The 24,845-nt window shown below is 44.5% G+C and overlaps 3 protein-coding genes across 15 annotated transcripts in view; 1 reads left to right on the forward strand and 2 right to left on the reverse strand.

The window, feature by feature from the left end:
- Nucleotides 1–8,500, forward strand: part of elf2b (E74-like factor 2b (ets domain transcription factor)) — a 19,084-nt gene extending 10,584 nt beyond the window's left edge. For 2 of the 7 annotated variants that reach the window (XM_005919153.2, XM_005919154.3), the window contains exons 4-10: nt 4,172–4,285; nt 4,405–4,593; nt 4,910–5,005; nt 5,398–5,593; nt 5,856–6,257; nt 6,342–6,519; nt 6,661–8,500. In XM_005919153.2, coding sequence (XP_005919215.1) covers nt 4,172–4,285; nt 4,405–4,593; nt 4,910–5,005; nt 5,398–5,593; nt 5,856–6,257; nt 6,342–6,519; nt 6,661–7,227 — 1,742 coding nt within the window. In that variant the 3' untranslated portion in view covers nt 7,228–8,500. Of the gene's footprint in view, nt 1–71; nt 570–4,171; nt 4,286–4,404; nt 4,594–4,909; nt 5,006–5,397; nt 5,594–5,855; nt 6,258–6,341; nt 6,520–6,660 lie in introns of those variants that run through there. The other 5 variants (XM_005919161.3, XM_005919160.3, XM_005919156.2 and 2 more) reach the window with 5 other exon arrangements.
- Nucleotides 8,501–10,073: 1,573 nt separating this feature from the next.
- On the reverse strand, nt 10,074–24,832 carry noctb (nocturnin b). 7 transcript variants are annotated; one of them, XM_042219553.1, is made up of 6 exons: nt 24,710–24,832; nt 23,412–23,576; nt 13,413–13,558; nt 13,148–13,319; nt 12,652–12,983; nt 10,074–12,547 (listed from the first exon to the last, which is right to left on the reverse strand). In XM_042219553.1, exons 3-6 carry the CDS (start codon nt 13,548–13,550, stop codon nt 12,005–12,007), a joined length of 1,185 nt encoding a protein of 394 aa, XP_042075487.1. In that variant the 5' UTR covers nt 13,551–13,558; nt 23,412–23,576; nt 24,710–24,832; the 3' UTR covers nt 10,074–12,004. The 7 variants fall into 7 exon arrangements, with proteins under 7 accessions (XP_042075487.1, XP_042075482.1, XP_042075486.1 ...); XM_042219548.1 differs by having other exon boundaries at nt 23,403–23,576; XM_042219552.1 differs by having other exon boundaries at nt 23,399–23,576.
- Nucleotides 20,408–23,389, reverse strand: ccdc175 (coiled-coil domain containing 175). The gene has a single exon (XM_005919163.3). It carries the CDS (start codon nt 22,868–22,870, stop codon nt 20,654–20,656), a length of 2,217 nt encoding a protein of 738 aa, XP_005919225.1. The 5' UTR covers nt 22,871–23,389; the 3' UTR covers nt 20,408–20,653.
- Nucleotides 24,833–24,845: the final 13 nt, after the last annotated feature.

Genomic DNA, 24,845 nt, shown 5'->3' on the forward strand with positions numbered 1-24,845 from the left:
AACCCAGATTTATTTATTTATTTATTTAGACAGAGATCTTGACACCCCCCATCCCCCTCATGTATCTCATGTAAGATACATGAGAAACGTTGCTTAAATATTTATATAAACATATATCAGTAGCAGAACTTTACTGGTCACCAAAATAAGACTTATTTAATTGTATTTTATTAGACCTTTAAAGCATTTTTTTAAGTGCTGGGTCTTATACTGACATGCTTTTTTTAAGAGACTCACAGTAAAAATCCGTGTCAGTTTGCTTCAGCGATGTGAAAACGGTGAGCTTATTTTAAAAAACGGTGCAGCTTTTATTTGACGTGCTCACTACGCAAGAAGGGGAGGTCGACGGAAGGATTTCCTGTGTTGGTGGCGGATGGGTACCTTTGCTGGCGCTGTGACGCGTCGCGTTCAATACGAAGAGATTTCCCATTAGCGGCGGAGTGATCTGAACTAGTAGCTTCCCATACAATTCAGTGAGGAGTCAATGTGAATCTGCAGCGAGGGGGAAAACATGGCGACTTCGCAGCATGAGGGGCACGCAAACCAACTCGATCTACTCATCAGAGCCGGTAACGTAATTTTTCGCACTCGCGGCTAAGATCTGAGCTGCCGCGCGGTTGTTGTTTTTAAGTGCGTCCGCTGCGCCGCCGTCCGCTGAGAAGAAGTGCGGTGAAGTAATGGAGGGCAATCAGGAAGTGATCACCTTGGTTAGCAACCTGCATGGCGTCGCCACACGGTTTAATCGGAGCCGGTTTATAAGGAGGGAAACTTCAGTTGGATGCGGTGGTGTGTACATGTGGAGAGTTACGTGCATGAGTGGTGTTTTGCACGCGGGAGGAGTTTTTTCTGCCCTCGGCGTGGTGTAGAATAACGGTCTGCAGCTCGGCTGCACAACCAGGAAGTGTGGAGATGTTGTCTTTCCTACGTCTTTGCCACGCTGTCTGAGTCGGAAGGACATGTGGGTTTATTTTTACCAGCATCAACGACGCGTGCACAGTTAAATATTCCCTGTGATCATTTTTATGGTCGTTTGTTTTGGTGTTTGACTGCGGCTGGCTTCGGTTTCGGGTCAGTTTAGCCTGAATAATCTGCAGGCTGATCCTTGATTAGCAGCTCCGGGGAGTGAGGCGCCGTCCTGTGTCATGTTTGTGGATTAATGTGTGATCGGCTCACGGTGGCACCCTCTGGGTCTCGGGTTTTGGTGTGTGTGTTTGTTTGTTTCACGGTTTCCGTTACCGTCCTGTGGAGCCGCTGTGCAGGCGCGTGGGACGGCCTGGCTCACGCGCTTTCTTCCTTGTAGCCGTTTGTTGTTGGCTTCAGCTTTCCAGCTACAAACTCTCTTCACCTGCGTGTTTCCTGATTTTGAATAACGGGCTTTTATCGCTTAAACGCCGCGTTTGTTTCCGCCTCTGTTTAATTTTAATGTCAAAGTATTTTTTTCTAATATTTCGATGGCGGAAGCATTGTTTATGTGAGGGGGCGGGGCGTGTGTTTGATTGACTCGTCCGTTAGTCCTGTAGTGCGCGCGCTGCTTCCGAACGTAAGCAGCAGTCCAATCAGATGCGTCTGGGGGCAGGCTCTTGAACTGAGCGACAGCCAATAGGAGGCAAAGCGAGTGTTGAGTGACAGGAGGATTTGTGTGCCTCTTCGAGGAGAACTGGAGGGAACGGGTGAGGAGTGTAAACACGGAAGTCATCACGGGCAGCACTACTTTTTGTCGGACTTGCTGCTGTTCTTGGCCCCGTTACCGACCTGTAAATGTGAATGAGAGATTTTCCCAACTTTATATATTGTAATTTTGCTTACACTTAAATAATTATTCTAATAAACTGAACAATTTTGCAATTTTTATTGGATAATCAGGCATGAGTTATAACCCTGATAATTCAGATTTTGACATGTTGGTCAGGCACATCTGCAGCTGTTTGAACTCAACCCTTTCGGTGGCCTTACTGCAGCACCTCTGCTTACTTTCAAGGGCGACTCTGCAGGCCACAGGACCTCTGCAGTGTGTCCTGTTTGCTTGTGAATGAGTGGGACAGCCTAAATATAGCCTATTTCTGTCCTCGACACAGTGCCCATTGCCTCAGCAAGATAGCCAAACATGGATAGGGCAGGGTGTAATGGGATCTTGTGTTTCCCACCGGTGATTGACAACGACAGCAGGTGCTCCTGGGTGCCTTCTCAGAGCTCCCTCAGACAGGTCCACGTACAGTTTCCCTGACAGCGGCTGTATCCTGTTTTTGAATAAAACAGGAGGGCTGCTCACGTCTGAGTGGGTCAATAGTTTGATTGTTAACATATTGAATTAAACACCCAGCTTTGCAGGAAGTGAGTTTGGGCTTTATATGCAGGAAAATTGAGTTTTTCCTTCATGTAAAAAATTGGTCCTCAGAGAGGTTTAGATCTTCAACTAAAGAAAAATCACCAGATTTAAAAACAAAACAAAAAAATTCTGTGTGCAGGTTTTAGTTTACCCAGGCTTCTGTTTTTGCTTAACAAACAGCCATAATTATTGGGAAATTGCGTATAAGTCAACACAAGTATTTTGTCTGCTCATGCTAAATTGTGTAGACAAAAAATTTTGCTTAATTATGGGAAGCCAAAACGTTTTAATACAATATATACGTGACAATTAAATGTAAATGTAAGTGACGAATGTTTCTAGTTTTAATTTATGTGGGAAGAGTGAATAAGACAAAAACATTTCAAAGGGGAAATCATACATGCCAAAAAAACCTATGAAGAGGAGAAAAAAATATATAAAAGGGGTGAAAGAATTGAAATTAAAACATTTTTGGGTGTCTACTTTGTATGTGGTCTTTGTGCTGACAGTGTGAGTTCATTGAGTTCATAATGTCTGATCTTAGTATCCTTCAGTAGTTCATCCAAATGACTAAATTATATATCATAAACAAAACATTGAATAATCACATTAATTATTGTAAAACAGTGCAAAATTTGTGCTGTTCAAGCTTAAGATGGTCCACATTTGCATATAGATAGAAATACACCTTTTTGATGTCACTATATTGCAGCATTGTATTGTACTGTACTGTGACACCATAATGATCCAGCAGGTAGGGAGTGAACTGGAAATCAAGTACTATGCATAAGTCTTGAGTCACATGTTATTTCTTTACATGTTGGTTACAAGACTTGGGAATTCTTACAGTGGTTTGAGCAGTAGTTGGTTAATGAAGGTCTTACAAAGTTTTTGTTTGGACATTTGGACATTTGCTGCTTTTTTACTTATTTTCAGTCCAGTACTTGTACCTGACCATTTTGTCGAAGTATTCAACCCTGAACTATGAATCAGGCAAGCATAAAAAAAGTCCCCTAACCAATGGATGAACACATAACAACTTAGAACAAATTTTCAATTGCATCGTTACACGCATTATTACAAGCAACCTGTTGGAAAAACACATCATTTTCCACATTTCTTTAAACGAATCTGAGTAAAATAGAACAGTTTGACAGGCATAAAATTATATTTTTGCATCAAAAAGACGATTCCCAAAGAGCTCTTAGCTGAAATTAGCATGTGTGATGTGCAAAATCTGAGAAAAAAAAGATGTATGAGGCCTAAAAACTATCTGCAGCAGATGAACAGTATCTGAAGATCTGTGGTTAAGAAACATGGGGGGGAAAAAATCAGCATAAATGATGATAAGTGTGTATGGAAGCTGTCAGGAGTGAGGCACAACAGTATCTACAGTCATCTGTAGAACACAGTGGAGGCTCTGTCATGGTTTGAAGCTGCATTTCAGGCAAAATTGGTGAAATTATGAACTCAGAATGTCAAAATACTTGTATTGCAATACTGGTGGTTTCCTTTAGGGGGTGCCAGATGTTTGTTTGTCCAGGAGAACCCCCACTTTAGGATTGCTGCTGTTCTCCACTCTGCAGACGGAAGCTAGAAGGCAATCTCAGTTATTTAAAACTCATTAACTTATCATATCTGTTTAGATTAAAAATGTCTTAATATTTTCCTTCAAATGTAAAAGAATCATCTGAGAGCACTTCAGATGCTGCAGGAGTCTGACTCAGTCTGTCTTTTCTTTTCTAGATTCATGCGATCTCATGCTTAATAAAGAAGAAAAACACTAACTGTTAAAAGTCCAGGCGAGTGTTTGCTGACTGTTTTCGTGTCTTCTGTGTGTTGCAGTGGAGGCTTCTGTTCACGGCACCAATGTCCACTGCTCTGACAAAACAATTGAGGCTGCAGAGGCTCTGCTACGCATGGATTCGCCCTCCAGCCTCAAAGAAGACCACAGCCCAGGTAACACACACACAGATACACTGTTAGTGGACCACCGCTCAGGTTTATATGCTCAGTTAGCATAACTGCTGGCCAGTCTAGTAGATCCTCATCAACCCTGTGATGATTCCTCTGTGCAGAAACGTTCCTTCCACAAAGTGGAGCAACACAAGACTTCCTCCACGCTGCCATGCGGCCTGACATGATCACAGAGTCCGAGGTGGAGATATCAACAGAGGAATGTTGTGAGGAGGAGGATGAGGATATGGCTACGGTTATGGACGATCCGGAGCCAGAACCTGACCACGAGCCAGTCAGGAAGAAGCGAGGTAGACTTAAAAGAGCTGGAAGTTAACTTATCTGTTATGTGGAGGAAGCCAGAGCCCAAAATGTTAATTTGATATCTTTAACTTTCTGGGGGCTTGTTAAACTTTGGGGAAAAAGGAAAATATTCAGTGTTTCAAGCCAAGATTTAAATGCAAAACATCTGGAAGCACTGATGCCAAGTTGTAAATCCAAAACCAGAACCTTGTAATTATGCTCAGTGACTTTATCCAAGAGCACCATCTAGTGGTCAATTTATCCTACGGAGGGGGTCACACCTCGGTCTCACAACTGACTTCTTTCAAATGTTTCCCTTCCCAGCTGGACGGAAGCCGAAGACGCATCAGTCAGCCATTTCCAACGGCTCACCGGACGTCGGCATCAAGAAGAAACCAAGAGAAGGAAAAGGTATCCGAGGTATCCATTTTAGCTCTTCCACACAAAAAATGCTGCTTTCTGGTTAACATAGACAGAAATTCACCGTGCCTGCAGCTGTCGGAAACTCATACTTTTATTTCATGAATCAGTCAACATGCTTTAAACATTAATATGACCTTTCAGTCAGCTTTTCTCCTTCATGAACTAGACTTTGGTTCAGTTTTATTTATACAGTGCTCAGTGCTTAACTCTCAGCAGCAGTCACCTCAGAATGCTTTGTACAGCCAGGTGAAGACTGAGTCATGTTACAGAGAAAACCTCAACGTTTCATGTTTTTAAGTTCGGTTTCCTCATTTGAAGAATAATTGTGGAGCATTTTGAGTACAGAACATCTGCTTTGAGTACAGATGTTAATTATCTTTGATTTCCAGCAGGGAGCACCACCTACCTTTGGGAATTCCTGCTGGACCTCCTCCAGGACAAAAACACCTGTCCCAGATACATAAAGTGGACCCAGAGGGAGAAGGGCATCTTCAAGCTGGTTGACTCAAAGGCCGTGTCCAAGCTGTGGGGCAAGCACAAGAACAAACCAGACATGAACTATGAGACGATGGGGCGGGCACTCAGGTAGGCTGTCCCTATCTGGGATTATAATCGGATGTGTTACGTTTTTGAAAGAAACAAAGTATTTTACATCTTTATGATCCAATGAACACTTTAAATTTGGCAGCGATAAAGGCAACAGTAGAGGTTTGATAAACAAAAATAGCTCTCTCTTTTTAGGATTACCTTGCTAGACTTCACAGAGGCTGATTTCCAGTCCTCTGCTGACATTTCATTTTTATTTTCTTTGAAAGCAGCATCTTATGTTCTGATGCCTTTTCTTCAGATATTACTACCAGCGCGGCATCCTCGCCAAGGTGGAGGGCCAGCGGCTGGTTTACCAGTTCAAAGAGATGCCCAAAAACATTGTCATCATTGACGACGATAAGGCGGAGATTCCTGCTCCAGAGGACCTGATCGGCTCGGACACAGCGGCGTCCTACGAGCGCGTGCCTCCGCCGTCAGACATGCTGCTCCACGCCACCGAGCTGTCATCCTCCAAGAAGCCCAACATCTTGCGGGGCGCTAACAAAACCAACGTCGTCCACACTCCAGTGGCCACAGGCAGCAAGCCAGCAGCAGGAGGAGCGGTGACGGCGGGAAGAATAGTGACGGTCTCAGCGGCGTCGGACGGGAACCAGAAACAGCAGTCCCACGCGGCAATCATCCCGAACGCCACAGGGGCGAGGTGAGGCCCCTGCACGCAGATGTTCACTATGTGGCGTCTTTGCTCATGCGGATCTTTACCCTTCTGACTCTGTCTCTCCTGCAGGACGGTCCGGGTGGCTATGCAGGTGCCAGTAGTCATGACAACATCACTGGGTCAGAAGATCTCCACAGTCGCCATGCAGCAGCCCGCGGGAACAACAGCAGCAGCCGGCCAAACCACTCTGCTCACCAACACCTCGGCTATCGGTGCCGCTGCCGGAAACGCCAACTCCCAGCAGAAGGTGTGCAAAATCGAAAATTGTGCAAAACCAAGTTTAGAAATGTGTTTATAACTCTGAGTAATTAAGTTTGTTTTGGTGATGAAACAGTTGAGTCACTGCGCAGCACTGAAAAGATGAACTGATGATGCTTCTTTTCATCAGGTCGTGATCCAGACCATCCCCACCATGGTGCCAGCCACTGCGGAGAATGGAGACAAGATCACTGTCCAGCTTGCCAAGATCATCACCATCCCAGCCCACCAGCTGGCTCAGTGTCAGATCCAGACCTCCACGGGCACAAACAAGCCCGGTGTCGGGGCCTCGCCGGCGGGCATCAGCCTCCTCGGGAGCCCCCTGACTGTCCGCGCCCTCACGCCCGTCAACGTCGCGCCAGGAACGCAAGTGATGAGACTCACCGTGCCGACGCAGGCGCAGCAACAGACTCTGGTGGTTTCGCAGCCGGGCAGCGGGGCGGGTGTGGTGACGGTGTCTGCGGCCAACCAGGCGGTGGCGGCGCAGCCTCGTATCATTAGCGGTGTCATCAATGGCTCAGAGCTGGTCATAGGAGGTGGAGCGATGGAGAAGCTGAAGGCCGCCGGCGTCCAGGTACAGGCCGTGCAGGTGCCGATCCAGCAGAATCAGGCGAATCCAAAAATGGCCCAGAGCGTCAAATCGGAGCCAATGGACTCGGCCGACGTGGCGATGAAGACAGAAGAGCCCGAGTGTTGAAATGCGTCCGTGTCTCCTCTGCCAGAGCGTGCTCGTTTGTACATTTCTGAAGTCATTTCTACTTTTCTTCGTAATAACCAGCAGCAGTCTGAGACTTTAAAGAAGCCCAGAAGTCCCCCCACCTTTTTTTTGTGTGTGTCTTTTCTTCCTGAGCCCGTCTTCACATCTTCCATGTTGCTGCCTAGAACTAATCCGGACTGTCTCAGAGCCACACAGAAACCTCTCCAACATAGGAAAACAGACTGGAAGGAAAGGGATGTGTTGGGAAAAGGGACCAACTTTTGATCACTACAGTTTATGCTTTGGAAATCTTTCACCGTCACTGACTTGAAATCTGGGGGAAAAAGCGAAACACTACAAACACAAATGAAAGCAAATAATCAAAAAGCAAAATGTGAACCGTCACATTCAAGAGGACCCGGAGGATGGGGCTGGGGTGTAATGCAGCTTTTGTAGAGACAAACGTTAAAACCAGCAATTAGTTTTTTTTATTAATATTATTATGATATCACTGTGCCGATCAAGTGTAGGTGGTGCTATGAGAGTGAGAGGAAGAGGCGTTCCCACGAGGAGCGATATCAGACGGAACACGGTCATGTATGTACATAAATATAAATATGTCTGCTATACAGTTTACGGAGCTAATGTTAACAGAACAGCCTTAGATTTTAATTTTCTTCTTCATGTGATGTCTGAACGTTAAGCTGTTGTTTTGTTTTCTTTGTGTTTTGATACCTTGTACCAAGCACAGTATTATTGAAACTAGGGAAACTAATTTTTCTTTCTACTGGTTCTTCCGCCTCCATTTGGCTGTTTTAACGCTCACACAGGTTGAATCTGACAGGCCAGACTGCTCACAGCACATCTGAGGATGTGGCTAGAAAGGATCTTGGCTGCTCCTTTTCTTTTAATTTTGGAACATTTTTGTGACCCTGCAGTCAGGCTGCATGCAAAAAAACGCGACTGAGCCGATGCATGCTGCCACATCTGAAAATAGGAATGTCTGTAGAAGCAAGAAAGAAATTAATCAAGTTTATGCAAAGATGGCTCACTGTGGATCCCAGGTCACTTTACTTCCAGCTTAAAACGAGGCTCCTGCATTTCATTTATTTTAATCTGAAAAGAGGGAAGAAGAAGAAGAGACAGAGAAGTTTGTGTTCAGACTGAACTGTTTGTATATTCAACATTTGAAGTATATTCTATTTTGTTGTACTCTTGTTTCAAAGTGTATTAAAGTAGATTTTACTGAAATATAAAGACATTTGAAACCTGACGGCTGTCCCTGCATCACTTATTTATTTTTTGTTCATTTATGTTGGAGCTGGGAGATTTAGAGTTTGGGTTTAAATGATTATGAAACAAGATAATCAGGATAAAATAGGTAACGCTGTTCTTTTACAGAGCGGTTTTCCCTCCCGTCTACTCAGTTTAGCTCAGCTCAAGCTAAAGATGGCAGAGAGACTTTGTACAGAGAGTCAAACGGTTCACAGAGGCTGCTGTCTGTTGTTGTTTTTTCGTTTAATCAAGAAGTGAGGCACTCAAATGTCTCAGGCAGGCGGCGTTAATCTTGTTTTTCAGTAGTGTGAGAAACCGGAGCTCCCCGAGAAAAGCCAAACACCACAGAGGGAGAATTGGCCCCCTGGCTCTGGATGGCCTCACCTTGTCCTCCAATAGCACTTTGAGGAATCGAGTCACCGTGCCCAGGATACGTTCTTCAACGCATTTGTAGCACTTTCTGTTTTCTTGCGTTTGCGCAATATCTAATTAGAAGCTGTCTGAGTGATGCTGCAAAACTAGTTCATGCATTCATTTATGAATGTTGCTCTGTGACTGCTGGTTTACTTGTGGTTCACAGGGTATTTACAAGTAGAATGGGAGGCAGAGCCGTCAGCTTTCAGGCCTGTCTTCTGTGGAAGCAGCTTCCAGTTTGGAATCGGGAGACCTTTTTGTCAAAGCTTAATTAGGGATGGATCAGGTGACCCTGAATGTTCCCTGGTTGCGCTGTGATAGCTCTAGGGTTTTGGGGGCTTCCCCTGATGCGCTGAGTGCATCATTAGTTATTGTTAATCTCTGGCTCTCTTCCACAGCGCGTCTTTGTCCCTCCCCCTCCCCCTCCCCTCCAACTGGTCGTGGCCGACCAGTTCCTACTAAAAGGGAGTTTTTCCTTCCCAGTTTTGTAAAGTGCTTGGTCATAGAGGGTCATCTGATTGTTGGAGTTTCTGTATACCTTACAAAATAAAGAGGCTTGAGGCGACTGTCGGTTTCTGCTGAGCTGCGGTGCAGGTAGATGTTAAAGTTGAGCAATAAACTACATTTTTAATATCCCGAGCTACTTTATGTTTATCAGCACAAAGCTGAACACAAGAAGCAGAAGTTATGTTTTACCATCCGATATGAAAAGGGTCATGTGAGTCTCCTAATATTATTTCACACATGAAAGTGAAAAAGGGTTTGAAGAGTTAAAGAAATTTCTCAAATTCTGAGAATCTGAGCCACCTGTAAAAAAGCTGTTTTAGACTATAATCTCGAGCTTTTTGTACATTATCAAACTTTTTCCCCAAACATTACTCCAGGTGTTTGGATCAAACTGGACAAACGGTCATGTCACAAATACAGCAGTTACTACATACAGTGATAATATTTACTCATGAGAAGCACGCACAAGGCAGCCTTTCTGCATTCAGTTTGAGTTTACTGAACTTTATCGTCGAAGGCGATAAAGACAAGAATCTGGGTGAAATTCAGTCGTGCAAAATGTCTTTGTTTTGACAAATCCGGATTCCATTCAGCTCAATTGTTTGTTTTTAGGTGAAGCAGAAATCTCAAAATTATCTCAAAAGCTGAACTTGGAAATAAAAAAAGCAAACACTCGTACACCTGGATAAGAAGAGGAAACAGGCCTTTTATTTTTGGAATCAACTCTTTATTGTCATATCACAAGTAAACAACTGAAAGCACATCTAGTTTTAGTTAATTATAAGAAAAAAACAACTTTCTCACACAGTTGCAATCATCACACAGGTGGGGTCAGTAGGAATTTGGCTTTAATGTGAAGAAAGGGCTCAGTTTCTATTTATTTTACAAATGATTTCATCGGATTTTCAGTTATTTGGTGTTACCTGCCAAGTCTGCACGGGAGGTATCGGAAGACAACAATAAAGACAAAAACATTCCTGACATGCCAAATTTTTAACCTTGCAAACTACAGCTGACTCATCACTGCAGGCAAAGCAGATCAAAAGAGGCATGAGAGAGGGTGCGAGCAGCTTCTTATTATTTAGTCTGTAACATCTATAAAAAGATGTTTGCAGGGAGGGGACGAGAGGCCTGGCTTCTGTTTGTAATCCACCTGTAGAATAAAGTGCCACTATTGACCAATCACATTTGAGAACAATGTGGTAATGTGGAGGTAGACGCTTTCTGTGCACCACAGACAACAGAAAAGATGGACTTAACTTCCGAATGTTAAAACTGAAGCCCCCGTTGATGATCTAAAAGATGGAAAGTGTTTTCTTTTATATCATGAAAAGGGGGCGACGCTTCTGCTCTGAAATTATAGGGTGGATCAAAAAGAATCCTCTGATTTCAAAAGGCTTTTAAAGTAACGGACATGGAAAGTTGTGGTAAATATTAAAATGAATGGCTGAATAGTAAGTTTTACATACAAAAAGTACGATGTTCACCAATCCTCAACAGTGCGCCTCTCTGGACACACAACAGCTGTCTGCTCGATCGTTATCGGCGAACAGCTGTGGGAACTAAAGCTCCGTGAAATCAGATGATTGTTGTTTTTTTTTTAAAACACACCCTCAGCTGACAAGCTACTAGTTTCAGTTCATCTTATGTGATCATGAGCTAAGCAACCAAAACTGGCACACAGTTTCCAGTAGTTCCCTAAAGGTTCTCATCTACATCAGATACGAAGGTGACTATGACTAAAGATCATAGACCACACAATACTGCAGAATGGCCATGTACTAATACTGAACAAAGCATTAAGTCTATTTTGTGAGTCAGAATGGAGGGCTATACGCAGGCTCGTCACATTCGGTTACCAAACGCCAAAATGACGACAGCAAAGACGCTCAGCTCCTGGGTCAGTGTGTGACGTCACCGTGGCTGCGCCCTTCTTTACTACTGTCTGTGGTGTGGAGAGCTTAAGAAGGAACCAATATCAAGTCACAAAACTATCGGCTACTGTCAAGCAACCATTTATCTTTATTAGTTTTTAATTTATCTGCATTCATCAAAATTTCAAAAAATAAAAAAAAAAGGTGCATGAACATAAGGTCTTGGCACAGATATGTGTTGTCGCCAGAAAAGAAGACAGCAGACGATGTCCGATGCATTTCCAGACTGTGTCATGCCCTTTTTTATTTTTTAATACAAATAGAAAAATTCACTCATCATTTTAATCTCTTAACATCCATCAGGTCATTGGTGACAGATCCAGAGTGGGAAACACTCTACCCTGAGTGGCCTGCAGGATGCTAAGAGGTGAGAAACCTGATTCCACCTCATATGTGTGATACTCAGACCATGTCTGTCCTGTAGTGCATCAGCAGCATGAAGCACAGAGTTCTTAAAGTACGTGTGTGCAGTCTGACGACAGGTAGAGCACACCTGCAGCTGGAATATCTCGTGCTGCAGAGGTACACTGTGTCCCATTAAAGTCTTGGCCATGTTTTGGCACACTGTCTTTATCACTCACATGTGACCTCCTGGTCACACAATAGAGTGAGAAGGAGGAAGCGCTAACCTCAACTCCACAGCGTCATCACTTCCGGTGTGCCGGTTTGTTGTTTCCTTCCCACTCCTCCTCCTTGAAGCTGAAGTCACAAACCAGAGAGAGGTGGTCGGACGGATAACTAAAGGACGGAAGTCTGTTTGGCCCGATCTCCTCCTCGGTGGGCATGTCCAAGACGGCATCCACTCTCAGCGTGTCCTTGGTGTACCAGATGTAGTCCAGAGTACTGCAGCACTCCCCCGTGGGCCGAATCTTCCACGTCGTGTACTCCGGCTCCGTCAAACCGTCCCGGCTGAGTTTCTTGTAAGCCGAGTCCAAGCCGAAAGGCGATGTGGCGAAGCGCCGATACACCTCCTCATTTGGGACTGCGTTGAAATCCCCGCATATGAGCAAAGGTATGTCGGCGGCGGGGTCGCCGGGCTGCTTCTGGACCACATTCTGGAGATGCCAAAGGAGGTCTGACCCCTGAGTGCTGCGGAGCCACTCCCAGCCAGAACGAGCCTTCAGATGGGTCACGGCCACGCACACGCATTTACCCGTGATCCGACAGCGCAGCGTGGTCACTATGGCAACCTGCGATCAGAGAGCAGCGAGTTAGAGTGTTGTAGTTTTATTTTTCCCAGAAAGGCTAAAGCTCCAGAAATACTACACCTGACAAAATTTATTTTTTTCCCCACCTGATTGGTTGGAATCCTCATGGCAGAGAGTCGTATGTTGACGCTGTCGAGGAGCTCGAAGCGCGACTCGTCGTAGAACAGCGCGCAGCCGTCGGGGCCGTTGTTGCCCTCAACGCCCAGGCACGGAGACCACGGCTTGGGGCAGAAGTGGCTGCTGTAACCCAAACCTGCCAGCACCGGCTGCAAGGTGTCGTAGTAGTGGTCGACTTCCTGCATGCACACGATGTGGGGCCGGTAGGTGAGGACTTCCTCCATGATGAGGTACTTCCTGCGGGACCAGCTGAGGGCCTCCAAAGGACACATGACAAAATTGTCGAGTCCTTCGCCCAGAGCTGCAGGACAGAAGGAAGTGGGAGACCAGACTTCAGTAACAACATTATCCACCATGTGTTTTGTGTTCCACCAAAACAGACTCAGAAAGTGTGAATATTAAATTTCCCTGAGTGATGGAGAGACGGATCCTAAACTACAGTCCATCTTAGTGAGTGCACTCTACCTTGAGCCAGGATGTTCCATTGCATCACCCTGATGACACTGCTGGGGGCGCCGTCTCCATCACCGATGTGAACAAATTTCCTGTCGAAGCGAGGTGGTCGGTCCGTGAGGGCCTCCTCGCACTGACGAAGCAGCTCCTCTGGATCAGGGGGACATGGAGAGGACCCCTCCTGCTCCATCGACAGAAGGAGAGAGAACACTTAATATTTAGATGAAAATATTCAAAATAAAAAGTCTGAAGACAAAAGAAAAAGAAGACAACCTACCGGGCAGAAATCTGGATCCAGCTTTGTGAATGCAGGTAGCTGGGGGTTCAGGTGTGAAGAAGGGAAGGGGAGAAGAGAGCTGGTGCTGCTGAGGGGCTGAGTCAGAGCGTTGTACAGCTTCGTGGCCCCTCCACCCATCGGATACACTGGTGAGGAGGAAAATCAAAGCGACAGTGAAGCATGTGATAGGATGGAGACACATCCACCTTTCTAACATGACGTATAAACTGAAGGTAACACACACATCTGTACTTCTATGGAAAGAATAATCTGTTCTTTCCCAGCGTTTGTTGAGCTTCAGCTCAGGTTGTCGTGTAAGGACCAAGCCATCACAGCGTCAGCAGTCCAGATGAAACAAACCCCCAAAGTGACAGCTGCAACTCAGCCTTTTGTTCTGCTTCAGCAGCATCTGTCGGCTTACACGTGACCAAACTCATTAAACCTAAAAATAACACGTGCGCTTCCCAGTGTGTGTCAGAGACTGAGCTGGATTAAACAGTCAGCTAACAAACTCAGGGTAAAACACCCCTTCCAAAGAAGGCTTTGTACCTTGTTAGCACGTTTCTATGCTTGAGCAAAACAAGCAGTCAATGCAGTGACTCAGTGTTTCACACGCAGAAAACCTAAGAAAACAAACGTGGAGCTGGGGACAGATTCTCAGAGGAGCTGTTTGGGTTTCACCGGTGAAACAGAGAGCAGAGGAGAGAAGTTGAAGTGCAGATATCCAAGTTGACAAAAATTTGTATAAAAGTGACAAAAGCTTCCCCCCAAAAATGTTAAACACAGAAAACAACTTTTAGTTATGAATTACAGGTAGCAGAAGCCACACCCTGCTGATAAAAATCAGTGTGCCACACCGCCTGCTCCACGAGTGTGTAACAGCATCTATCTGCAACAACTTCAGAAACCAAAGTGGTTCAGATTGGGCAGATGTTGTACCGAGAGACACTGAAAGAGGTACAAACTAAACACAAAAAGCAATAATCTTGCATCTCTAAATGTTTTGACCAAGACCAAAGCAAAAAAAGCTGTTATGCTTCAGCATTCCAGGGAGAATTAACAGGCGAAGTAATGCACTCTTCTCTGTAACGCGCACTCCAAGTTCCTTAAATCGGACAAAAAACGTGCTGCAGTGATCAGATTGACCTCTGCTCAGACATAAAAATTCTGACACCCAACTTTTCCTCTCAGCTCTCCGAGACCAGAACTACGTGACTATAAAAGGAGCTGGATGTTTAGGATCCGTGCAGTCTCGCGTGAAACAGACGGAGAACAGCAGCACGTTTAAACAAGCATCTTCATTCTGTTAAAATTGATATTAGTATATTATTTATTAATATGTAACAATAATGCTTTAATTCAGTCACACAGCAAGGCCAGGGTCCTTTTCTTGGAGTGGTGACCACGTAACTTTTCACATAGAAGCGTAAAGCAAAGGCTCTGTGTTTACTTACTGAACAGAAATGTGCCAAATATGCTTAAACAAACAAATTTATTTCAAGGCTGACTAAATTAAACCCCACAGTTTTTTTTGTACGTAGCAAAAACCACATGTCCAAAAACTCCATCCTCTCTAATAAGACTTTGCGAGACTAAAATAACAGCTACCGACGACCAAAACACCCAAAAGAAAAAGTTTCTTCTTACCCAGAGTCTCCATTATGCTCCTCTGCAATGTCCACGGTACTCCTTAGTTAAATGTCCTTAATGGCTCTTTTTAATGCTACCTAACAGATGTGCTGCCTGTCCGCTCGGGAGGCTAAACGTCTGCAGTGTGTCAGGAGACAGTGACAGATGTGCGGTCTGTGTGTGGAAATAACTATGACTTGTCACTGTTACATATAAAGCCTCAGAGAGAGAGAGAGGAAGAGGAATTATGAAGCGCAGACGTCAGCGGACCATATGGAGCATTAGAGGTCATGTGCCAGACAGAGAGACAGAGACAGAGACAGAGAGAGGAGGGAGAGAGCGACAAAGTCAAAGAGAGAGAGCGCGGGGCAAACCTGTTGAGTGGCTGATATGACTGACAGATTTACTCTAGTCAGACTTGGCCCTCGACTAAATATAGAGGCGCACAAAAACACGATAACCCGCACTCATCCTCGCTGATACACCATAACACCTATCACCCGAGTACACTGTGTTAATAGTTTCTAATCACTCTGTGAGAGCACAGCGTGTGAACGTATGGTAACAACTTCCTCATTTTGGCTGTTGTAACAGCAGCGCGCACGCACACACACACACGACTATAATTAACCATTCAGCAGTGCTATGACAGTTTTTTTCCACACATGCTGTAGTTTTCCAACCTGTCAATCAACTTTGGCACAAACAATAACAGGCTGCTGAAGCATTTACAGATCTTACACGAGATAACATTCACTGGTTTATCTGGTAAATAGACTGGTTCTTATAAATGGACTGCTTTACACAACTTGTTTCATTCACCCATTCACACAAGCTCCTTTTTTCTATGCTGTTTCTAGGGGCTTTCTGTCTGTGTGAGCGGTTATTGTACAAGCACTAAATGCTGCAATGTCCATTTCAATGTGCTTTGTGCAATTTGAGAGAATGGAGTAATCTGGAGTGACTGTTAAGTGATCTTTTCACTGTTGAGAGTTCACTTATTTGGATGTTACAGTAACAATAGAGACATTCTATTCGTTACGCAGACCTGACCACGATGGATCCTCTACAATTAATTCTCTGTTGTTGGGCTGTTTAAGTGCAGGGCGACACACCCGCCGTCACGGTGTTTCAGATATTTATCAGAGATTTCGACTGACTGGTTCACCGAGCGCCAGGTCGATTCTTTATATAATGTCTCTCGTAGCACTACAAATAAACAATTATATATATCAATGAACTCTGATTTGTAAATTATTAATTCATCCTACTTCTTTTCGAGCATGTAAAGTGTGGGGTATCTCGAGATGTTTGTGGAAACGCAGTTTATTTTTTTACTTTGCTTTTCTGTTTTCCATGTATTCATTTCTCATATCTACGATCACGTCTGATCTTATACTTGGGTCACCTTAAAGGACGCGTGCAGCAAGAAGACCAATATCTGTTTAAAACTATTCTGTCGGGACGAATGGTGAGCATAGAAAATGAAGAAAGGACATCATTGCCAGACTTGCTCCAACGCTGCAGGCTTGGGACTGTTAATATGTTTATAAAAGAAAAGAGAGAAATACTCCACATATTTCTGACACTCCCTGCAAGGTACCAAGTGATCAGGGCTGGGGCAAAAGCGCAGCTCTGGGGTTGGCAATGGCACACCAATGAAAAAGGGGGGAGGGGGATTAAGGAGTTCTGGCTCACCTTTTTGCATCACTGTAAGTATTTAATGATATAATATTAAATAACATTACCTACAGAGAAAGTTTTCAGCTAAAATAACAGATGGAAAGCAACTCATTCAATTTTGAGAGACAGACTCCCCCTCATCTACCTCACAGTGGTTTGGTCCACTTCTTACCTTTACCTAATGCCTTTACTTTGCAAATTGTAATTGTGCATTCATCTAGATATTCAATAGTAAAAGTAGATCTATTTTTGCTGCTGTTCACCTGCATCAGCTGAACTTTTATCGGTACATAAATCTGGTTTCAAATGTTTTCGCTTTATATAATGTCTCTAGATACTTTTTATGTGGCAGCCTGTATTTTTCCAACCTGCCAAATGCATAGAAAGAAAAGCTGCACCTATGGCAGTGCATCTGCACCGGACTGCATCAGGCAGCTGCAACTAATAAAATGACCAGTCTGCAGGCAGATGATGGTAATAACTATAATGCAGAACACCAGGTGTATATTTTATATTTCTATGCAAAAGCATTAAGAACATATCAACATCTAAAGGCAATTAGGTGAAAAGTGGAAAGTGGATTTGCAGGGATAGTAACCTATAGTTACCTAACATCTGTACTTTGCAAATTGTAAACACCGGATGTACAGATCTTTTATTGATTTTTTTAATAGATTTATTGTTTGTTATTTTTCCAAACTACATTTTATTCACTCTGTTACTTTTCTGTGGAATCTTTGCTACTGTGTGGCTGCTGCATTGTTACAGAGCAGCTGTTTATAGAAGCAGGAGCTCAGTGCACATTAAAATCATCACGCTTCTTTTCTAGTAGAAATTCTTCCGAGTTGGTAGCTGTCTACACCACATCAGATGCTCTGTGAGCCCACAAAACCACATTTGTCGTAGTTTATCAACAACAACAAAACATCTAATTTTAGAGGATGACTCATACCTGCACGCTGACCATGCACAACCCATACCTTAAGCTTATCACAGCTGATTTTAACAAAGAAGAAGTCATTTTTAACTGTAGCAGAATCACGAACATCAAGATCACTGAGCATTCACGTGCACGCCGCTGTGTGGTCAGGATGACTCACATCCTGTAGACGACCTGTAGTAAATCTGTGTAACTGTGACTAAGTGCACGAGTGTTGGCAGGAGGGAGGGGCCAGAGAGTTGTCACTGGATCCTCTGGTGGTGTATTGACATTTCCATATTGAGGGCAGCTGCCTTGTCAGATTTCTGTGAGGGGGATTTTATGAGTTTGCGCCTTTTAGAGGAGCTGAAACAGCTTTAACTACGTGTGTGATCTTGTGATGTGAACGCGCCACTGCTGCTTTTAAGTTAAATTAGGAAACATTTAAAAGGTTCAACATAACAGAGTCTGATGGTCCGGGGCCAATAAAAACTTGTTAGATCTGTCTGGGCCAGTGATGGGGATTCCACTGAAGGATGTGTCTGACAGGCCCTCACTAATAAATAGTTTTTTCCCATTATTTTTACCTTAAAATAACAGAAAGGTGCTTCATCAAAACCACATGCACGGTCAGTTAAATATAATGAGAAGAATGTTTTTAGCTGCCTGCACCCACCAGCAGTTTGTCTTACACGGTAAGAGCGTCTTAAAAAGAAGCTAAAATGAAAGCAGTCTGTATGCAGATCAGCTGCTTGACGTTTCAGTTTGACAGTTTGCATTGTAGACATAACTTTGCTGCAGGCTTTAACGTCTATCCAGCTGAGAAACATTTTTATCTCTTTTTAACTCTCTGTGTTATACTAAGCCACTCTGAACTACGCTTTAAGCTTTCTCTCATGGGTATTTTTATACATTTTTCTAGTATCATTTCATGAGGGGCCATTTTTAAATTGCATTATCTAGAAAACTATAGTTTTCTAGAAAAAAGAAAAATCAACACAAAGTCAGTTTAAATTTCATGGATATATCCAGAGGTTAGGGAACATGAGCCATTGTTTTGGATTCACAAAGTACAACAGGTGCTGGAGAGACACCGAGACAACCCCAATTACTGTAGGGAGTGGTTCAGCTGGTGACCACAGACCATCACTCTCTCCTCAGCCCTGTCCTCTTCACTTCCTGATAGCATGAAACGGTACCTCCGATCCATTCAGGTTACACAGGTAGTCTGAATGGATCGGAGGTCCCCTGGTATGGCACATCCACACATGCCATCACAACCAGGCTTGCAGAGTCTCTCAGCACAGGAGAGGCCAAGAGACGGGCAGTAACACAAGGAGAGTTGGACAATAGCTTAGCAGGGCTTCAGCCCAGCAGAGGGATGAGAAGACGGAGGAAGAGAATTCCCAGAGGCCTGCAAAACAACCTCCAGCTTGCTCATGTGCAGGTTTATGGTCAAACTGTCACAAACAGATTGCATGGAGGTGGAATGAGGGCCTTTAGTGAGCCGTGTGGTCACAGCCCGGAAACATTTTTTGTTTACATTTGGGTCAATTGTGTCAACATTTAGATGTTCAGGCAGGAAATTGAGACTTTGGCCATTTGTTGAATTGAGGTGAGACGTTTAGCTGCAGCACAGCGTTTCCTAGACTCCATTCTCAGAGTTGCAGTGTTTTTTTTGGCAGAAGGCTCGGCTGTGAGTTACGGGGAAACTACGTGACCAGAGATCTCTTATTAGCTTGCTCTGTTTTCCAACTACTGAGCTGGCATGTTCTGGGCTATGAAAGAGGCTGGGTAAGAGCAAAACCAGAGATTTCTGACTTTGCTCTTACATCAGGATGCAAAACTATGAATGTCTGTCAAATTCAGGATCATCCTTTGAGCTGTTGGAAGCTCCCTGTCAGTTACCCTGGTTTTCTTTTCTTAATCCTTTTGGTTAAACGAAGTTTAATGTGGACCAAATTACATTGAGAAAGGTACAACATGTATTTAAACATGTTAACAAACACGGCCTTTAGTGAAACTGGATTCAGCACTCCTGCCTTAGTATCGATAAAATATCTTAAATGTAAGATGAGAACATCAGCATTTGTGTCTTTGTACATCTTGTTATGACTGATAACATTACATTTGAGCCGTGTGTGTCCTTCAGCTGAAGCCAATCGTTAAAAAAAGGATTTACTTTTGACAACAACAGTTTGAGGTAGTGATGAAATGTACCGTTTGTGAAGCAATATCTCAGAAAAGAACAGCTTGTATTGTGGTATCAGATACACCACACACAGAATCCTGAACACGAGATAAGCAGATATATTTAGAGACAAAGATATTAAAAACATGAACAAAACTGTCTAAATATAAACGAAGGTCCAGCCAAAGCACAAAGCTACAGATACCTTAGGTCAAAGTAAAGTTTACTTCTGGGCTTTTTGGAGACTTACCTTCTTCACTGGAATAAAATGATGACTTCCTCTTAAAACTGACTTTTTGGCAGCTGCAGCCTTGTTTTTCGTTCCGTCTTAGTAAACCAGTATTTAGTCCTCTGAGTACGTGCCTCTGGATACATGTGTGTGCATGTTTTTGTTGAGAGGAAGTACAAGTGGGTGTGTGTTTGACCCTGTAACTGCGGGGAAAGGTCACGCTGAGGAAAAGCCAGATCTATTCTGCCATCTGCTGGTAGGAGTCACACAGGAAATGATTTGTATTTGTGAAAGTGCATGAGAAGTGCAATTATGCCCATCTCGCAAACAAAAACTACTTTCAAAAATTCATCAACTCCATAAGTTCAGTTTTAAATTGGACCGAGCACCACCTCTGGTAACATTTTTCAGATAATTGTGTCAAGAAACAAAGTGAACCAACCACACCAAAAAAGTATTTCAAATTATCTTCATCTTATACCAAACTTTTTTTTGTCCACATTACAGGTTAATATCAGGCTCAAACGTTGCCTGTGCACAGACAGCAGGCTGACATCCTGAAGTCAGTCCACTTGTCATCCTGGATAAAGTCAGCTGCATAGTTTCGCTGTGGTCTTGTCTCCCAGTCGTTTGCTGAAGTCGAGCATTTGTTGGTGAAGGAGCGTGCTAATGTTTCCTAACTGCTGTTTCCGATTCTTCAGATGGTCAAGCAGAGAACTAATCGACATGAACAGGACGCCTTCACTGCTCTCGTGGTCCTGGGTTAACATTAAATCCTCCGCCCAGGCTTGCTGTAAGCTTTCCCATAATGCCTCTGTGTCTTGCCTGAACTTCTGAGCCTCCTGCCAGTATTTGTGCGTCTCCAGTTTGGCTGTTTCGATGTCCTCCGTCATCTGACTGATATGGAACTGCAGCCTGCTGTTCTCCATGGTGACTTGCTCCAGTTTCACACCACAGTCGTAGATGCCCACCTCCACGGCTCTCAGCTCAGATGCCTGTCTGTGGAGCGTGTTGATGTGGCACGTTTGCAGCCCCTCCAGCTCAGCCTTCATTTCCTCTTTGGGCTGAAGGAGTTCACTGGTTTTCTCCTTCAGTGCCTGAATTGAAAGCTCCAGCTCACTCCTCCTCTTCCTCAGCTCATTGAGAAGCTCTTCCAGCCTGTGGTGCCTGTTCTGCTCATCGCTCCACTCGGCCTCCACCTTCTTCAGAATCTTTTCCTTCTCCTCCACCTCCCTCTGCTTCTCCTTAACACTCTGAGCAACCTTGTCGACGTCAGTGGTGAGCTGCTGTAACTCCTGGTGCTGCCGGCTCTCGATTCTTTCGTACTCCTCCTTGGACCGGGTCACATGCCTCATCAGGAGGCTGGCATCAGTGGTCTTGGGCTCCTGCCTCAGGAGCGCTTCTTTTTTTTGAAGCAGCTCCTCATATCTTCTCTGGGTACTACTGATGTCAGATGTCATTTTCTCAATATGCTCCTCCTGTTTCCTCTTTGCCTCCTTCAGGAGCTGCAGGAGTCGCTCTTTCTCCTCCTGAAGCCAGCCCACATTCTTTTCTCCTGCATCCATATTGCTGCGTAGCTCTTCCTGATTCCTCTCAACGAGACGCTTGTTAATTACATCAGTTTCCTTGAGCTCTTTGACCTGCTTCTCCATCTCTTTGATCTCCCTGCCATGCTTTATGATGGAGGCAATACGCTCCTCCAGTTGCAGCCTGGACCACTCCAGCTGCTTGGAGACCTGCTGATGCTCAGCCCTGACCAAGTTCTCTTTAGTGTGCCGATGCTTGAACACCTCACAGACCTGAGTCAGGGCTGCCTCTAAATGCTGTTTTGATGCTCTGCCCTCCTTTATTTTACTGTCCATTGTGACGATTTCCTCTTGCAAGTTCTGCACAGTGAGGCTGAAGGCTTCCTCCAACTCATGCAGTTCCTCCTTCAGCAGATCCCTCTGTTGCCTCAGCTCCCGTTGCTTTTGGACTTCCCGTTCCAGCTGCTCCTCATGATGGTGCCGTGACACATTCAGTCTGTGTATGTTGTTCTCGACCTTACCCAACTCATCCATCAGCTCATCCAGCCGTCCCTGGGCTTTGTCTTTCTTATTGGTAATGCTATCCAGCTCTCTTCTGCTACTCCTGTTCAGGTGGTTTTGCTGCTCTGTCTGCTCCTCAACGTTGCTCACCTCTTCCAAGAGGTCATTTCTTTTCACGGAGGAGGCTTGTCTCTCCAGCTTCATGTTCTGCTCCAGGGTTAATCTGTCCTGCTCGACGCCAGCAATGCAGGACTTCAGCTCCTCTATATTCTCCCACGTCTTGTTCAGCTGCATCTGTGAGCTGTACTTTAGGGCAAGTAGATCATTCAGAGTAGCCATGATGGTATCATGGTAAGCCTTCGCCTGATCCCGCTCCAGGTACAGGGACTTGTTTTGGCTGAGAAGGGATTCCTGCATTTTCGTAGCTTCTTCTTGGAGCTGAGAGACTGCACTGAGATCTTTGCACAGTTGCTGGATCTCCTCGGCATTTGATGCTCGCGCCGCTGCTACATCAGCCATGATCTCCTTGCTCATTCGTTCACGCATGTTGCTGATCTGGTGTCTCAGTTTGCTGTTTTCTATGCTTTCCACTTCCAAGTGTTCACGAGCAGCACGCCTGTCTGCCTCCAGCTCGCTGACAGCAGTCGTTATCTCCATCAGGTGGAGGCTGGCCTCAGGTGCGAACGGTACCTCCTCCTCTTTCAGGCATTCGTCCAGCTCCTTTAAACGCTCCAGAACCACCATAACCGATGAAAAGTCGGGCACCAGTGAAGAAGCCATATGTGACTACGTTTTGGAGCGTGTTAGCGGCACTCCGAGCCGTGTACGGAGCGTTTCAAACAGATGCTCGCTGGCACGGATGACTTGTGTGTGCTGTCGTCGGGGTAACAGCTACCCCCCTGTCTGCTACTTGTTTAAAAAAAAAAAAAAAGGCTGGTGGAGTCAGTCCAAAATCCTAAGCTATTTAACCCACGATATTTGTTTGATTCATTTTATTAAGTAAAGCCTTCACCTGAAGCCTTTTCTGCAGCGTTAAAGTTCATACAGCAGCTAGCAATCGCCGATAACTTATGAGCGCTGTCGCCAGGGCAACGGTGTCCCCATCGCTACTAGCTCTACGGCAACCCGGTGACGTCAGCACGCTCGAAGCTACCTATCAGCCAAGTGCTAACCGCCAGAAAATAGCCCCAGGAAAACAAAGCAAGTTTGGCGAAGTCAGTGTTTGAAACGTGAATAGAAAAAATACTGTGTGCCCCCGGTCCCAAAATTTAAACGCTACAACTGTCAGCAGTGGGGTATGGTGCTTACCTACCTGGCGTACCCGATTTGGGGGTGATGTTTGGGTTCAGTCAGAAGGACCACAGCTAACATCCAACGCAGGCAGGGAGGCCGGCCACAGCTGCCTGGGTTGCCAGATTTTACGGTTTCACGTAGGGTTTCTGCTGCCTCTCATTTAGCCCGAGTAATATTAAATGCCTAATGGGGCCTAACACACACACACAGAGCGAGAGAGAGGAAGAAAATAGATGGATGGATGATAAATAGATCTGTTGTCATGATGGGTATTCATATTAAAAAAAAGTGTAGCTGACCCTTGTAATCCACAAGGCTTCAAACCTGTCAAAGTGCTTGGTTTTTGTGGGTTTTTCTATTCCCAGCTCTGTGTGATGACAAGGACAGTCAATATTCCCAATACGGTCATGTCAGGAAACCCCACCCACCCGCTTTCAAATCAGCCAATCAAGAGAAAGCTGGTTTCAATAAAGGCATTGGTGAGCTACAACAGTTTTTATTTCAACCCGTCAATAATATGCTGCAGCTTTCGCCAGATCTCACCCTAGCTGAGCACTTTATAGCCGATTTTGAACCAAGGTGATGGTGCTTCCTACCATCATCATCATCATAATATAGCGTGAGAGGAAATATCTTGCGAAAAACTTTTTTTTCTATGTAAACTTTGTGCATATTTCAGCTTTTTTCTCGTCTGCACAAACCATTAAAAAAATCTTTTACTCTCACCGTGTGTTTATACACCACTCTGCACATAATTATGAGTTATTATTGATCTCTGACTCTCTTCCAAAGCACGTTTTTTTGTGCTGTCTCCCTCCCCTCAGCCCCAACCAGATGACTGGCCCTCCCTGAGCCTGGTTCTGCTGGACGTTTCTTCCTGTTGAAAGGGAGTTTTTCCTACCTACTGTCGCCAAAGTGCTTGCTCATAGGTGGTCATCTGATTGTTGGGGTTTCTCTGTATTATTATAGGGTCTTAACCATACGAGGCAACTGTTGTTGTTGTTGTTGTGGCACTATATAAATAAAACGTCTACCTTTTATCAGAAGCTCCAGAATCTAACAAGTACTAACATAATACATGAAATAAAATTACATGGATAGTTCTTTTTTTATGTGTGACAATCATTTGATAATTTGTAGCATGCAATGGCAATATCAGGTAAAAAAATAAAAAAAATCCTGTAGTAGGACAGCATCAGGTCAAGCACAGCCCATGTCTGCAGCACTGGTCCTCAGGACTGGGTTTTTGGTACCCTTTTGCAGCTGCCCGCTTTACACACACACACACACACACACACACACACACACACACACACACAATTTTACCTTTACGCTGGCTTTGATAACTGTTTTCCTCCTTAACCTTTTCCGAGGTTTGTGGAGACTGTGTTTATCTTTATAGGCAGTCGGTGTTTTTTGCCGGCGTATTGAGAACAAGATGTGGCAACACTCGGCCGTCGCA

This window comes from Haplochromis burtoni, unplaced genomic scaffold (genome assembly GCF_018398535.1).
Source record: "Haplochromis burtoni strain Fernald_Lab_line unplaced genomic scaffold, NCSU_Asbu1 Contig_35, whole genome shotgun sequence".
Classification (NCBI taxonomy): Eukaryota; Metazoa; Chordata; class Actinopteri; order Cichliformes; family Cichlidae; genus Haplochromis; species Haplochromis burtoni.